The sequence below is a fragment of the Geotrypetes seraphini genome, chromosome 2 (assembly GCF_902459505.1).
Source record: "Geotrypetes seraphini chromosome 2, aGeoSer1.1, whole genome shotgun sequence".
NCBI classification, from domain to species: domain Eukaryota; kingdom Metazoa; phylum Chordata; class Amphibia; order Gymnophiona; family Dermophiidae; genus Geotrypetes; species Geotrypetes seraphini.
In genome coordinates this window covers 269820445-269837941 of record NC_047085.1, presented here as the reverse complement: position 1 = coordinate 269837941, position 17497 = coordinate 269820445, and the positions used below count along the sequence as shown (strand labels likewise).

Below are 17497 nucleotides of genomic sequence, written 5' to 3'. Positions count from 1 at the left end.
TGTAACTTCTCTACCAGAGGCCACAGACTCATTTCATGCATTCGTTTGCCATCCGAACTTTGCCTACATGAGCATCTCAAATGTTAACAAGTTGTTCTCTACAGTAGAGTAGACTATACAGAATGGAGCTTGCAAAAGTCACTGCTCATTCAAGCAGCTCCTTCCTACAGCTCTAAAAGGGCAGGGACCCTCCATTTACATACATCAAAATCATACTTGTTCCCAGAAACACTTTTTGTGACATCTGCAGTGCTATCACGATCATCTTAATCGTTACTAATGTAATGTAAGTAATCAGTAGGAGAGTCACGCGCACTCCTTCGCCTGGTTTGACTCTGCTTCGGCTCGGTGGCTCGAGAGAAACCAACAGGGCTCAGAAGAGACACTAGTGGGAAGAGAGGGCGACGGTATACAGTCTATAAACCTGAGAGGAAAATTTACCATTCACTCCTCTTACCTTTGGAGGTGCGGGAGACATCATTGCAAAGAATTATAAATTGTGAGGGGAGAATCCCCCGCAAATTAAATTTGACTCTACAGAATCGCTACAAGAAACTTTCCTGCACCTCGAGAATTCTGGGAATTGTAGTTTGGTCAAGGGGAGGGATTTCAAAGGTACGCTCGAAATACAGTAGCAATAAGTAATCGGAAGTCCCTGGGCTGGCACTGGATTTCGGGATAGGTAGTCTTTCAAGTTTACATAGTCAGAGTAATCTCGGAGCTGCAAGACCACAACTCCCATAACAACCTGTGACATCCGGAAGTGTGTGACTGAGAGCCCTCCCTCTCTCCTCGTTCTCTTAGCTTCCTGAAACCGGGAGTAGCAACAACGACGGTAACATCATCATTAACAGCTTGGACCAAGGCTTCCGCAATGTTCCTCCCCTTATTAGACCCCAACTGTGTTTTGCTGCTGTTGGTGAGTGAATCTTTCATCACATTCTATCTCCGAAGCAAGCGTCGACCAAGGGCCAGGACCTCCTTTTCCCCTTTCCCTGTAATTTGTTGAGGGATTACAAAACATACGTGCGAGACCTCTCTCTATGGCCCTGTGCTGAGCAGTTTTAAAGTTGATTAGCTCGCTAGGGTTTCTGATGTTCCCGTGCCGGCTCTAGGCTTAGTGGTGCCGCTTGAGGAAATGTTCTGTTGTGGCGGAACGTGATTGGTCTGGAAACCCGGAATTGTCTCGCAGGACCGGCAATATTGTACCCGGATGTGGGGGAGGAGGGAAGAAAAAAAGTTTTGTATAGCTTTGTTCTTACTTGCCTTAATTTGTTTTCTATCCCGTTTTCCCCAAAGAGCTCAGAACGGGATGTACAGTTAAAGTTAACATCAATGAAAAGATTTGCCATAGATTCAGTACAAATTTTACCGTACAAGTTTTTAGCCTAACTTGACACATACTAGAGTTCTAATACCAATACAACTTTTTATTCTAATGACATACCAGAATCTAGTACCAATGTACTTTTATTTGGTCATGGGCAGGGGAGTTAGGTGAAGGGGTATATTTTTAAATTGCTTTCCTAAAGTTGAGGAGTACTTCAATGGATCTGATCTGCAGGGGCAGTCAATTCCAGTAGCTCGGTATGAAGTGGGAGTAGGAACTCATTTGGTAGCTTGCAGTTGAAGGACAAGACCAGGGGGCTTTTTGAGTCGTATTTCATCCTGGAAGCGTAGGGAACTGTTCGGCACATATGGAGGGAGCTTGGTCATCATGTAGTTCTTCTTAGGCTTTCTCCTTTCTGCAGACTGTTTGTGTTTATACATGTGTATGTGATATGTGTAAAGACACATGCAAATGCTAACAGTTCTGGGTTTAACCCATTCATTGCAAGAATCTGTAGCTCTGATCTACAGTAATATCTACAGTGGCCTAGTGGTTGCAGGGCTGCCCAAGTGCAGTCCTCGAGATCTACTGGCAGACCAGGTTTTCAGAATATCCACAATGAACATGCATGAGAGAGATTTGCATACCAAGAAGGCAGTGCAGGCAAATCTCTCTCATAAGAACATACATAAGCAATGCCTCCACTGGGTCAGACCTGGGGTCCATCGTGCCCAGCAGCCCGCTCACGCAGCGGCCCAACAGGTCCAGGACCTGTGCAGTAATCCTCTATCTATACCCTTCTATCCCACGCGGTGGCCCAACAGGTCCAGGACCTGTGCAGTAATCCTCTATCTATACCCTTCTATCCCCTTTTCCAGCAGGAAATTGTCCAATCCTTTCTTAAACCCTAGTACCGTACTCTGCCCTATTACATCCTCTGGAAGCACATTCCAGGTGTCCACCACACGTTGGGTAAAGAAGAACTTCCTAACATTCATTTTGAATCTGTCCCCTTTCAATTTTTCCGAATGCCCTCTTGTTCTTTTATTATTTGAAAGTTTGAACAATCTGTCCCTCTCTACTCTCTCTATGCCCTTCATGATCTTGTAAGTCTCTATCATATCCCTCTAAGTCTCCTCTTCTCCAGGGAAAAGAGACCCAGTTTCTCCAATCTCTCAGCGTATGAAAGATTTTCCATCCCTTTAATCAGATGTGTCGCTCTCCTCTGAACTCTCTCGAGTAATGCCATATCCTTCTTAAGGTACGGCGACCAGTATAGGATGCAGTACTCAAGATGCGGACGCACTATCACCCGATACAGCGGCAGGATAACTTCTTTCATTCTGGTTGTAATATCCTTCTTGATTATACCTAGCATTCTATTCGCTCTCTTAGCGGCCGCTGCGCACTGTGCTGTTGGCTTCATTGACTTGTCCACCATTACCCCCAAGTCCCTTTTTTGGGTACTCTCATTCAATAACATCCCTCCCATCGTATAGTTGTACCTCGGGTTTCTGCTTCCCACGTGCAATACTTTACACTTCTCAACGTTGAACTTCATCTGCCATCTCGTCGCCCATTCCCCTAGTTTGTCCAAGTCCCTTTGCAATTCTTTGCAGTCCTCCTTTGTTTGAGCTCCACTAAATAGTTTGGTGTTGTCCGCAAATTTTATTATCTCACGCTTTGTCCCTGTTTCTAGATCATTTATGAATATATTAAATAGCAGCGGCCCGAGCACCGAGCCCTGTGGAACACCACTCGTGACCTTCCTCCAGACCCTTGACAAGTCACTCAATCCTCCATAGCCTCAGGTACGTTAGCTACATTGTGAGCCCAGCAGGACAGATAATAATAATAATAATAACTTTATTCTTCTATACCGCCACAATCTTGCGACTTCTAGGCGGTTTACAGTCAAGGATGCTGGACATTCAGCGAAATACAATATGCAGATATTCAGAGGGAATAAAGAGAGCAGAGACCTTAAGAAGGCAATAGTATAGAATACAATTTGCTGATCAAAATATAAGATGTACATTTTAAGCAACGTAAAATTGTGATTAGATGAAGATAACAGATTATATATATCACAGTGATGCAAAATCAAGGGGATAATTGATGGGGGAGAGAGAGGGGAGAACGGGTCAATTGTTTAGGTATTTCTGGAATAGGTATGTTTTTAGGCGTTTCCTAAATTCCCCGTAAGTAGTGGGCGAGAGCAGTTGGTCTAAGTCTTTGCCCATAAGGCTGCTTGGTGGGAGAGAAGGTGTTCGTGGTGTTTTTTTCATTTTGCAACCTCTAACTGGAGGGGAAATTAATTTTGAGTGTGTTTCTCTTGTGTTTGTTATTAGAAAAGGAGAAAAGGTCGATTATGTACTTGGGGGTAAGGCTGTATAGTACTTTGAAGTAGAGGCAGGCAAATTTAAGCCTTACTCGGGCTTCCGTTGGCAGCCAGTGCAGCTATCGATAGTAAGGTGTCACGTGGTCGAATTTCTTCAGGGATCTCAAAGTCCCTCCTTGAGGGCCACAATCGTAAAACTGCTTAGATAATCTTGTTAGGCGGTATACAAAAACCTAATAAACTTGAATTGGTAAGGCCAGCAAGTTACAAATGACACTTGTCATTTTCAGCCATTTTGTCAGAGGTGCTGTTTTTTGTCTTTTTTTAGTCCAGGAGGAACTGAATAGTGCTGGTCTGATTTGGAAGTCTTGGTCTCAGCCATGATAGAAAAGAAGGGACATTATTTGTTGGTAAATTTGATAGAAAAAATCCAGTTATTTTCTTGTAAAATAATCTCTGTTCACAGGAGTTCTCACACCATGTTTTTGGTGTCTGGGTCAAGCTCTCAAACTCCACCCCAGTGAAATATTTATTGAATGAATGGACCTTAACATACTTTACTACATGCATTATTAATCTCAGTCTGGATTATCAAAATATGGATTATGTGGGAACATTATACAGTAATATTAAGCACATACAAATCTTATGGAATGTAGCACTCGGGATACTTGGAAACATTTGCAAGTATGATCATATTACCCCTCTCTTCAAGAGATGATATTGGTTGCCTGTTCAGTTTAGAATTCATTTTAAAGTCCTTACAGTTACTCACAAATGAATTGCTACAACCTTATTCTGAGTACTCTAGCTATCATAGGGATTTCAGAAATTCAAGATTGGCTTAAAATCACCCTCCTAGAATCCAGCTCTGCACCTGGCTCCAGATTCATTGGCAATATTGACCCAGTCCATGGTTTACCCACTGCCCTCAGATCATTGCATGGCCATAGAATGGTTTTACTACCCATATTTTAGTATGTCATGAGAGACAATACATCTGCATTTTTCTGGTTGACTCCAATGCTCTGGCTTACAATATTCATTTGTGCTGAAATGAATTGGAAAAATGATAGTTCTGTTAAAGACCCACATTTCTCTCTGGTTTTTGACATTTATCCTGAAGAGGAGCAGCGTATAATATTGATGGTGAATGACTAATGTAACGCAAATATCCATTTTCAAAACCTCTAGACATCTATTTAGAGATTTTGGCCCTTAAGACATCCAACCATTTTGGCCATTTTCAAAAAGAAAAACGTCCAAAACCAAGCCATTTGGATGTAGGCAGAGCCATCATTTATACTACACTGGCCACACAAACATGCCAGCAGAGCAGTGGGCACCTTAGGGGCACTGGTGTGAATTTCAGAAAAAAGGTGCCAGGTGCACATCTCACCGGAATCCCCTTATAATGTATGGTGAGCCCTCCAAAACTCCCCCAAAACCTACTGTACCCACCTGCCTACCACCCCAATAGCCCTTATACCTGAAGGTGTCACCTATATGGTCTATCATGTGGCCAAGTCAGAAGCATTAGAAAACTTAAAAAATTAAATTAAATTTTCTACTCCCAAATTAAGTACATGTAGCCCAGGCATTACCACAGGGAGAACACAAGGACCTGTGCATCTCCAAGCAGAAGCAGCAACAGAAAGACTGGTAAGTTTCTCAGGTCCCACTAATGGAAATTAAAGATGATATGAAATAGCGGTGGCTGAAAGTTTAGCTGAGTTTACCTGGCCCTACTCGCTGAAAAGAACATTTGAGAGGGGGATGAATTAGAGGGGAGAAGACTGGCTTGAAAGATATAAAGCAGGGGTCTCAAAGTCCCTCCTTGAGGTCCGCAATCCAGTCGGATTTTCAGGATTTCCCCAATGAATATGCATAAGATCTATGTGCATCTACTGCTATCAGTGCATATTCATTGGGGAAATCCTGAAAATCCGACTGGATTGCGGACCTCAAGGAGGGACTTTGAGATCCCTGATGTAAAGGGAGGCAGAGAGGAGCAGAAAAGGCAACTCCTACAGCTCCCCCACCCCACTCCTCCAGGAGGCTGATTCTGGGTTAAAGATGAATTGGTTATGGATCTTGTAGTATCATGGGAAAGAGAAAAAAAAAACAAAACAGGCATAAAAATCCTCATTGGTACTAAACTATAACTTAGCTTTGTATACTGGGACCTGAATCAAATAAGAAGCTCGACTCGGTTAACAATAATTGAATGCAGAAAAACGAGCTAACCATTTATTCCTCTTCTAGGCTTGCATTAAAATCCCAGTGTTAGAGAACTCTGGGCTCAGTCTTGAGATCTTCTATGTTTATCCAAGCTTTGTAGCTCATGCACAAACTCTTTATTTATTTATTTTTTTTACATTTCGCGCACACAGAATTGTGTGGTAAGCTTGAGCTAACCTGCATGCAAAGCTTAGTGCACTTTATTACATTTCGCTCTTCTGGTTTATAGGCTCCCTCTGTTGTCTGCCAGAGCAGGTTACTTGATCAACTGAATTTCCCTAAAGATTTTAATTGTACTATGACCATATACTGGGCTGGCAATTTCTCTGCTCTGGTGCCTAAAAATCATCTGGAACTTGCTACTTCTCTAGTCCTGATCTAGACACCAATGTGTTGAACATGACTGCTATAGGACTCTAATGTCTCAAAATAATCACTACTGTGGGAGGTCTGGAAATAGTTTAATGCCTTTGCTGTGGAAGCATTGATCTTGAAAAGAATTTAAATGCTACTGTTGTAGGAGGACTGGGAAGAGTTGCATCTTACTATTGCTGCATGAGTTTGGTCCTTCTCCCCTCTCCCTCCCAAAAATATAAATAGAAGCTGCTTCTGCCTGTTCAGACAAGAGAAGAGGAATAGTCTTGAAAGAGTTTAGCAGATTTATAAGAAGGAAGAAAGAGAGAGGAAAAATATTATATGGGAACATTCCTCTACCCATCCTAGATAAACATAAGAATAACCATACTGGGTCAGGCTGATGCTCCATTTAGCCCAGTATTCTGCTTCCAGCAGAGACCAGTCCAGGTCACAAGTTCCTGGCAGAATTCCAGAGTACCAAGAATGTATGTTGCCAGCCTTGGGTATAAGTAGTGGCTTTCCCTGTATCTACCTTAATAGCAGTTTATGAACTTTCCTCTAGGAACTTTTCAAAATTTTTTTTTTTAAAACCCAATTTGTGAACTGCTGTAGTACTAGCAGTAGTTACTATATCCTCTAGCAAAGAGTTCCATGTCCATATTCATTGACTGAAAACATACTGTATTTACTTGAATATAAGCCAGTAATTTGCATCTTCCCCCTCTGCTGCTGCCATCACCGCAAGCCCCCTGAACCAGCAGTCTTCTGCTGCCACGGTCAGTACGTATCCACCCCCCCCCCAACCAGACCAGCAGTGTAGCATTCCCTCCCTCCCTATCTCTCGAACAGACAAGAGTACCCCCCCAGATGTACCTTACTTTCCTGGTGGTCTACTGGCTGGAAGTCTCAGCAGCCATTTTCACTGCAGAAAGCATGGGCAGGAGCGAATAGGAGTCACTCGTGCCCCAACACACCACTAGACCACCAGGAAAGTACACTATTCCTGGGGGTTTACTCATGCCTGTTCAGGAGGGAGAGAATGCTGTACTGCCGGTCCAGTAGAGGCATAGGCATGTGCTGACCGTGGCAACAGATCTGCCGCTTTGGGGGGGGCTAGCTGTGGCGGAGGGGAAGACCAGAAGTCTGCTGGTTTGGGGGGGGGGGTGGCTTTGACACACAGCTCCTGATTGGTGTAGCCTGACTTTAGTACAGGAAAAGGCAGTCAGAGCATACCGCGAATTACTGAGTCTGTGAACTGCGAATTCATGGGAGAACACTATATATAGTATTTTCTCCTGTTAGTTTATGAGAGTATAGTATTACCATGTAACTTCATGGAGTGTTCTTTCTTTGTACTATTTAAAAGAGCAAACAATAGATTCACATCCAGCCTCACTCAGAATTTTGTAGACCTCTATCATATCCCTCTCATCTATCTCTTCTACAAGCTGAAGAACCCTAACCTCTTAATCCTATCTTCGTATGAGGGGAGTTTGTAGCAAGATTTATGGTACACTAATCAGTTACATAAACAAGTTACGTGCCTGTAGTTTTTCTAGGGAATACCATAATATCTCTGCCAGGTCCAAATTTCTTTGTCTATTTATACGACACAAGACCCAGGCTAATGAGAAATACTTTTATTATGAAAATAGAAAAATATACTTCAAGCCAGCAGCAATATCTAAATATTGTTCACAAAATATCTGATTACATATATGAAACTCAGTACATAATTATCACAGCACACTTCTAGATAACTAAGTAAAATTACTTCTTACACACACTAAACAATTCCTTATAATAATAATAATCCCTTATTAGCAGCAATCTATTACAGATTATCACCGAGAGTAGCTTTACAAGCCTTATCTTATATCACAATCGGATGCACTTATCTAACCCCAGCTTAAAGATAATAAGTTCCTTATCTCACCATCTAATTAGGCCTCAGCACAAAATTAGGTGAAATGGAAGACGTCTCTTCAGCTTAGCAGATGTAAAAATCCTATGTTTACAGGAACAAGTGTTCGTCAGCCACTGGTAAAGCTGTAATTTATTGGCAGCAAAAGTTTCCTTGAAGTGATGGAATTCAGATCTGTTTAAGGTCCGATTCACTCTCTCTCAGGTAGAGAGTCACACGAGGTAACTGTTCAGGTCTTAATTATTATGAAAAAGATGCTTGCAGAACACCTGTGATGAGATGTCAGTTTCCTTCCATCCCGGCACAGACTAATTATAATTATCCTTTTCACTTGGATCACGTCAGATGACTTCCTCGGACCAATCCAGAAACAGATAAATAGCCTTTCTGTATAAAGTCTCATACAGGCTGGGAGACACAGGTGCCGTTTGAGAGATAAGCACAGCATAGGAGTATCACTTCCCCAAGATTCACAGGCTAAGCATGAAGGCATAGATGGATGTCCTTGACTAGAATACCATTCTGGTACATACCCAGAATGCATCAGGTAGAAACAGCAAAGATGTGTTCTTCTTTCTCTTCTTGCTAGGTTCAGGCTGGAATGATTTCTTGCAAATAATGGTTCAGGCTTAAATGATGTAGTCTTAAAGGGGGTCAGTAGACTTAAAGGGGTGAGTCAATGGAGTGGGCAGACTTGATGGGCTATAGCCCTTTTCTTCCATCATCTTTCTATGTTTCTATAGAGGCCTAACCTTCAGGTGCAAATAAGGAAACACCCCTACAAGTTCCATCCCTTTTATCATTGTGGTCAACCTTCTTTGAACCTCTTTTTTTTATTTTAATTCTACTATCTTTTCCAAGACACAGCTACCAGAATGGATTATTCTTCTCAGTGTGCATCACTTTGCATTTATCCACATTAAATTTAATTTGCTATTTGAATGCCCAGTTTTCCAATTTCCTGGAAAACTGCAACAGTCCTCCTGCAATTTCTTACAGTCCGCATGTGATTTACAGTAATATATTTGAATAGTTTTATGTCATCTAAAAATTTAATCACCACGCTCATTTGTTCATGTTTCCATATCATTCTTCTTCTTCTATATATATAAAATCAGAGGTATGTATGTGTGTATGTATGTATGTATGTATGTGTGTGTGTGTGTATGTGCCGCGATCACGCAAAAACGGCTTGACCGATTTGAACGAAACTTGGTATGCAGATCCCTCACTACCTGGGGTGATATGTTCTGGGGGTCTCGCGGCCCACCTACACACGTGGGCGGAGCTACAAACAGAAAATAAGATTTCACCCATTCATGTCAATGGAAAAAATGTAAAAAGCTGCCATTCTCACAGTAATTCCAACTACCGGGGGTGATATGTTCTGGGGGTCTCGCGGCCCACCTGCACACGTGGGCGGAGCTACAAACAGAAAATCAGATTTCACCCATTCATGTCAATGGAAAAAAAGTAAAAAGCTGCCATTCTCACAGTAATTCAAAAACGGCTTGACCGATTTCAACGAAACTTGGTATGCAGATCCCTCAGTACCTGGGGTGATATGTTCTGGGGGTCTCGCGGCCCACCTGCACACATGGGCGGAGCTACAAACAGAACATCAGATTTCACCCATTCATGTCAATGGAAAAAATGTTAAAAGCTGCCATTCTCACAGTAATTCAAAAACTGCTTGACCGATTTGAACAAAACTTGGTTTGCAGATCCCTCGCTACCTGGGGTGATATGTTCTGGGGGTCTCGCGGCCCACCTGCACACGTGGGCGGAGCTACAAACAGAAAATCAGATTTCATCCATTCATGTCAATGGAAAAAATGTAAAAAGCTGCCATTCTCACAGTAATTCCAACTACCTGGGGTGATATGTTCTGGGGGTCTCGTGGCCCACCTGCGCACGTGGGCGGAGCTACAAACAGAACATCAGATTTCACCCATCCATGTCAATGGAAAAAAAGTAAAAAGCTGCCATTCTCACAGTAATTCAAAAACGGCTTGACCGATTAGAACGAAACTTGGTATGCAGATCCCTCACTACCTGGGGTGATATGTTCTGGGGGTGTCGCGGCCCACTTGTACACGTGGGCGGAGCTACAAACAGAAAATCAGATTTCACCCATTCATGTCAATGGAAAAAATGTAAAAAGCTGCCATTCTCACAGTAAATCAAAAACGGCTTGACCGATTTCAACGAAACTTTGTATGCAGATCCCTCACTACCTGGGGTGATATGTTCTGGGGGTCTCTTCACCCAAGAATTTATATGTTCTTGCTCCTGGAGGTGAAACTAAAAATGTTGTTTATAATCAAGTTTTGTGTTAGTTGTATTGTATTCATTTTGTCAAATATTTCACATTATAATTTGAATATTGTACTTTTTATAAAGCTGTAAAAAAATAATTTCATTCACCACTATAAAGTATCTTTATTTGAATCCATTTACAGTGTTATTGCTATAATTAAATACCCGTGCAACGCCGGGGCATCAGCTAGTCATTTATAAATAAGGTCTGTTGCACTGATCCCAGTACAGATCCCTGTGGTATTCCATTATTTATCCTCCTTCACGGAGTCAGCATTGAGGAAAAAGGAGATAACAGGTGCACTAGTGAACCTGAAAGAAATTGGAAATTCGTGTTCTAATTTATTAATATATTTTGTAATTAATTTTTGGTGTTTTGTTCCTGCACCATATGTGCTTTGATGTGAAATAGTTTGGAAAACAATACGCATCAGAAATTCAAGCCCATCCAGGGCACCATACAGAACTTTCATAACTGTATATAAGACCAGTCTGTCTCTTTTTCAGACTTCTAGAGAGAGTAACATAATTTATCCCAGGACAAACAGTCAGGTATTCTCACTAATGGGTGAAGTGATCCAACAGAGCCCCGATGCGGACGCCTCAAAAGCAGTCTTGCTTAAAGAAACTCGAAGTTTCGAGTCGCCCGCACCGCGCATTCGCGAGTGCCTTCCAGCCCAGTGCAGGGCGCGTCTCCTCAGTTCTTACTTTTCCGTGGAGCCGAGAAGTCCTTCTCTCTGCGTGAAGTTTTTTCACTTGTGCCTTCTAAAGTCCGTGGTTTTGGGTTCTTTTTCTCTTAATCGCTGATTTTCGTCGTTCTTTATTGTTTTAAAAAAAAAAAAAATTTCTTCCATCCGTTCGACCAGGCAGGCCACGTGGCCGCAGCCTCGCGGCTTCGATCTTGCGGCGGAGCTTTTCCGGCCTATCACCGGTTTTAAAAAGTGTGCCAAGTGCCAGCGCGCGATTTCACTAATGGACCCTCATCGACGCTGACTTCGGTGTCTCGGGCCTCAACACCTTCCGAAATCGTGCCGGTCGTGCTCCACACTCACTGCACGTGCTTTCAAGCATCGTTGCGTCTTGTGGGAGTCGCTGTTCATGGAGTCCTCGGCAGAGCCATCCTCATCGAAAGGCCCCCGCCTTCGACATCATCCACACACCAGTCTCCCACCTCTGCGGCCTCGAGTCTCCTCAAGCCCGCCTCGTTCATGCCGGCTCAGACTCCAGCGCCCGCTGCGATGCCTTCCTCGGTCTCTTCAGGTCAGGTAGCACAGCAGCCCATTCCACCAGTAGTGCTAAAAGTGCCCAAGGCTTCTAAGCCCAAGCACTCACACACTGCCTTGAAGGAGCGCAAGGCCCGTGCAGGTGGTCCCATTGCTGATGCGGATCCATCCTTGCCGGCCTCATTCCAGACCTTACTGGAGAAGCAATTCATTGAGCTCTTCACCACCATGGGGCCTAAGCTTCTCTCCCAAATCCAGCCTGGGCACGCGGAGGCCTCCCGCGAGGTCGAGCCGCCTTCGGTGCCTCAGCGATACACACACTCTCAACAGGGAGCAGAGTCTCTGCGAGTGTCTGGTCTGGCATCGATGCATGCATTGCAAGGAGCAGATTCTTTGCCCATGCCTCCGTTGGAACCGATTCACTTGATGCAAGGAGTAGAGTCTTTGTGAGTGGCTCCATTGGAACCGATTCACTCGATGCAAGGAGCAGAGTCTTTGAGAGTGCCTCCAGCGGAACCAATCCATTTGATGCAAGGAGCAGAGTCTTTGTGAATGCCTCCATTGGAGCCGATTCACCCGATACAAGGGCTTGAGCTTCTATGAGTCCCTCGGGGCGAGCCCAGCCAACCACCTCTGCTTCGATCAACCGCTTCCAGCCCCATCCACTATCTGGGGGCCTCAGCGAAGACCCACTCGCCTCGTCCATCGAGGCCGGTTTCCAAGCACAGTTCGCATCATCGTTCGAGGCATTCATCGAGGCACTCTTCCAGATACGCCTCGCCTCATCGAAAGCAGCCTTTCCTCGAGTATTCTCCACCGGCTACTTCACCCCCTCCAATGCCAGAGCTCGAGGACACACTGGGATCTTTATCACCACCACGATCCCCGTCCTCATTGGATCCAGAGGCCTCGACGTCCTCAAGCCCTTCTCGAGGCCCTGCATTGGCTGACCAACTGTCATTCTCCTCGTTCCTCCGGCAGATGGCAGCTGATTTAGACATACACCTGGACATAGGGTCTAAATTTTCGAAGGAATACCTGGAGACTATGCACCTTCTTCAACCTTCGGCTGAATCCCTCAAGCTTCCCTTACACAAGCTACTGGACCAGACCTTTGTGCAGTGCCTTGAAACACCTTACTCCATTCCCGCTGTGCCGGGAAAATTGGATACCAGGTACCGCACGGTTCACCACAAAGGGTTTGATGGCTCCCAACTCTCCCATCAATCCCTTTTGGTGGAGTCATCACTGAAGCAGTCTCACCCCTCCCAGGTCTACGCCACCGTTCCACCTGGTAGGGAGGGCAAGACCATGGATCGATTTGGCAGGAGAATTTATCAGAACTCCATGATGATCTCCAGAGTTCTGAATTATAACTTCCATTTCATCACATATTTTGAATTCTTCTTGTCTGTACTCCAGAAGTTCATGCCCTATCTGGACCCCAGGGCACAGTTTGAGTACCAGGAGGTTCTGGCCTCGTTGTCCCAACTCCGGCTCCAATTGATGCAGTCCTCCTATGATGCTTTTGAGCTCTCAGCTCGGGCCACAGCATGCTCGGTGGCCATGCGCTGGTTGGCGTGGCTCAGGACCATCAACATGGACCCCAATCTCCAGGACAGTCTAGCCAATGCGCCGCTACCGACCTCTTCGACGAGTCCATCGAGGTGGCAATCAAGAAGCTCTCAGACCACAAAAAGTCTTTTCAGTCCATCCTGCGTCCGATGCCCAAGCCTGCTCCTCCTCGTCCATCATGCCCACCATTGATATACCAGCGGCGTTACCCTCCAAAACAGGCTCTACCCATCCAACAGCCTGTGAAGAGGCAGCATTCCCAAAAGCAGCATCAGAAGCCTCAACCATCAACGGTCCCCAAGGCTCCTCAGCCCTTTTGACTCTCATAGAAGGCATAACATCTGTCGTTCTGCCATTCTCAGTTGCTCCACCGATTTTAACACCACTCTCCATCACTTTTAACACCAATGAACGACTATCACCACCGATCTATGGGTCCTCTCCATCATCAAGGAGGGATACTCTCTTCAGTTCCATCAAGTTCCTCCGGAACATCCTCCAAGAGAGTATCCTTCCAACTTGACCCAGACCGCCCTTCTTCTTCAGGAAGCCCAGGCCTTGTTGCAGCTCGGGGCTGTCAAGCCGGTTCCTTTGTCACAACAGAACAAGGGTTTCTACTCCCGGTACTTCTTTATTCCGAAGAAGACGGGCGATCTGCGCCCCATTTTGGATCTCAGGGTGCTCAACAAATTTCTGGTCAAAGAAAAATTCCGCATGTTGACCCTAGCATCCCTGTACCCCCTTATCGAGCAGAACGACTGGTTATGATCTCTGGATCTCAAGGAGGCCTACACTCACATTCCCATTCACCCGGCCTCCCGTCAATAACTCAGATTCAGAGTGGGACATCTTCACCTTCAATACCGAGTTCTCCCCTTCGGCCTGGCCTCGTCACCCAGAGTCTGAATTATAACTTCCATTTCATCACATATTTTGAATTCTTCTTGTCTGTACTCCAGAAGTTCATGCCCTATCTGGACCCCAGGGCACAGTTTGAGTACCAGGAGGTTCTGGCCTCGTTGTCCCAACTCCAGCTCCAATTGATGCAGTCCTCCTATGATGCTTTTGAGCTCTCAGCTCGGGCCACAGCAGAACGACTGGTTATGATCTCTGGATCTCAAGGAGGCCTACACTCACATTCCCATTCACCCGGCCTCCCGTCAATAACTCAGATTCAGAGTGGGACATCTTCACCTTCAATACCGAGTGCTCCCCTTCGGCCTGGCCTCGTCACCCAGAGTCTTCACCAAGTGCCTGGTAGTAGTGGCCACAGCACTCGGGAACCATGGCCTCCAGGTGTTCCCCTACCTGGACGACTGGCTCATCAAGGATTCAACATCTCAGGGAGTTGTCCTCGCGACCCAGAAGACGATTTGGTTGCTGCAGCATCTGGGATTCGAGATAAAGTTCCCAAAATCCCATCTTCACCCTTCCCAGACTCTCCCCTTCATCGGAGCTGTCCTGGACACTACCCAACTCAGAGCGTTCCTCCCTCCTCCACGCCGGGAAGCTCTCCTCCACCTCTGTCACTCGGTATCCTCTCGCCGTCCATCTCGGCGAGACACATGATGATCTTTCTGGGCTACATGGCCTCTACAGTTCACGTGACTCCTTTTGCCAGACTTCACCTCAGGATTCCTCAGTGGACGCTGGCATCTCAGTGGACGCAGGTGTCCAACCCTCTGTCTCGACACATCCAGGTCACTCCTGCTCTACAACAGTCTCTTCGTTGGTGGATGCTATCCTCCAATCTATCCAGATGTTTACTGTTCACTGCGCCCCGTCACCAGAAAGTCCTCATGACCGACTCGTCGACTTATGCTTGGGGGGCTCATCTGGACAGCCTCCGCACCCAGGGTTACTGGACCAGCACAGACCGCCAGTGCCACATCAATCTCCTGGAACTCAGGGCGATCTTCAACGCTCTCAATGCCTTTCAACATCTGATTCACGACCAGGTTGTCCTCATTCGCACAGACAACCAAGTCGCCATGTACTATATCAAACAGGGAGGGACGGGTTCGGCCTCCCTCTGCCAGGAAGCTCTGAAAGTGTGGGATTGGGCGATTCGCTACAACACCTTCCTCAAAGCTGTCTACATTCAAGGGGCGGACAATGCCTTAGCGGACAACTTGAGTCGCCTTCTGCAACCGCACGAATGGACTCTCCACTCCATGCCACTTCATCAGATCTTCACTCAGTGGGGAACACCTCAGATAGACCTCTTCGCAGCCCCCCACAACTTCAAACTGCCTCAGTTCTGCTCCAGGATCTACACTCCTCAGCGCCTCGAGGCAGATGCCTTTCTTCTGGACTGGACGAATCTCTTCCTATGTACATTTTCTCCATTCCCTCTCATTCTTAAGACTCTAGTCAAACTGAAGTCAGACAGGGCCACCATGATTCTGATTGCTCCACGGTGGCCCAGACAACCCTGGTGCTCCCTTCTCCTTCAACTCAGCACCAGGGAGCCGTATCCTCTACCTGTTTTTCCCTCACAACTTACACAGCATCAGGGATCTCTGCTTCATCCCAACCTGCAGTCCCTACACCTGACAGCTTGGTTCCTCTCAACATAACTCCTCTCCAGTTTTCCCAACCTGTGTGAGACGTCTTGGAAGCTTCACAGAAGCCTGCCACTCGACAATGCTACCACCAAAAGTGGACCAAATTCTCTACTTGGTGTTTCTCTCATCATCATAAGCCACAACACTCCTCCTTGTCTTCGGTTTTGGACTATCTTTTGCACCTGTCTCATTCTGGCCTCAAATCTACATCGATACGAGTCCATCTTAGTGCTTTACATCAGCCGCTTCAAGGGAAACCTCTCTCTGCTCATCCTGTGGTTTCCAGATTCATGAAAGGACTTTTTCATGTCGATCCTCCTCTCAAACCGCCTCCAGTGGTTTGGGACCTCAATGTTGTTCTTTCTCAACTTATGAAACCTCCCTTTGAACCTCTTCACAAGGCTCATCTGAAGTATCTCACTTGGAAAGTTGTCTTCCTCATTGGTCTCACTTCTGCTAGACGAGTCAGTGAGCTCCAAGCCTTGGTAGCTGAGTCAGTGAGCTACAAGCCTTGGTAGCCGATCCATCTTTTACAGTGTTTCATCATGACAAGGTGGTGCTTCGCACTCATCCCAAATTCCTTCCTAAAGTTGTTTCGGAATTTCATCTCAACCAATCCATTGTTCTTCCAGTGTTTTTTCCAAAGCCTCATTCTCACCCTGGAGAATCAGCTCTTCATACTCTGGACTGTAAGCGTGCTTTGGCTTTCTACCTGGAACGCACCAAACCGCACAGAACCGCCCCTCAACTTTTCATCTCCTTTGATCCGAACAAGTTGGGACGTCCTATCTCTAAGCGCACCATCTCCAACTGGATGGCGGCTTGTATCTCTTTCTGCTATGCCCAGGCTGGATTACCCCTTCACAGTAAAGTCACAGCCCACAAGGTCAGAGCAATGGCAGCTTCTGTGGCTTTCCTCAGATCTACACCTATTGAGGAAATTTGTAAGGCTGCCACTTGGTCCTCGGTTCATACCTTCACTTCTTATTATTGTCTGGATACATTCTCCAGACGGGATGGACAGTTTGGTCAAACAGTATTGCAAAATTTATTCTCCTAAGTTGCCAACTCTCTCACTATCCCATTATGGTTAGCTTGGAGGTCACCCATTAGTGAGAATACCTGCCTGCTTGTCCTGGGATAAAGCAATGTTACTTACTGTAACAATTGTTATCCAGGGACAGCAGGCAGCTATTCTCACGTCCCACTCACCTCCCCTGGGTTGGCTTCTCTGCTAGCTATCTGAACTGAGGAGACACGCCCTGCACTGGGCGGGAAGGCACTAGCGCATGCGCGGTGCGGGCGACTCGAAACTTTGAGTTTCTTCAAGCTAGACTGCTTGTGAGGCGTCTGCATCGGGGCTCCGTTGGATCAGGTCACCCATTAGTGAGAATAGCTGCCTGCTGTCTTTGGATAATAACTGTTACGGTAAGTAACATTGCTTTTTAGGCATTTGCTAAGCGCTGTAAGACCTTATGTATACATTTTAGTGTATGAATTAAAGATCCAGAGTAGAGAATAACACAGGGACAAATTTTTCCCCGTCCCCATGGGAACTCATTTTCCTGTCCCGGCGAGTTCTTTTTCTGTCCCTGCCCCATTCCTGCAAGCTCTGTTCTC

General features: G+C 45.7%; 2 protein-coding genes across 9 annotated transcripts in view; one reads left to right on the top strand and one right to left on the bottom strand.

Moving 5' to 3' along the window:
* Positions 1 to 1151, bottom strand: part of INVS (inversin) — a 519828-nt gene extending 518677 nt beyond the window's left edge. For 2 of the 6 annotated variants that reach the window (XM_033929648.1, XM_033929649.1), the window contains exon 1: positions 458 to 604. The gene's annotated coding sequence lies outside the window, so the exon portion shown is untranslated. Of the gene's footprint in view, positions 1 to 203; positions 345 to 457; positions 605 to 748; positions 812 to 1026 lie in introns of those variants that run through there. The other 4 variants (XM_033929645.1, XM_033929646.1, XM_033929642.1 and 1 more) reach the window with 4 other exon arrangements.
* ERP44 (endoplasmic reticulum protein 44) overlaps positions 798 to 17497 on the top strand; it is a 236659-nt gene continuing 219959 nt past the window's right edge. For all 3 annotated transcript variants that reach the window (XM_033929651.1, XM_033929650.1, XM_033929652.1), the window contains exon 1: positions 798 to 919. In XM_033929651.1, coding sequence (XP_033785542.1) covers positions 875 to 919 — 45 coding nt within the window. In that variant the 5' untranslated portion in view covers positions 798 to 874. The remainder of the gene's footprint in view (positions 920 to 17497) is intronic.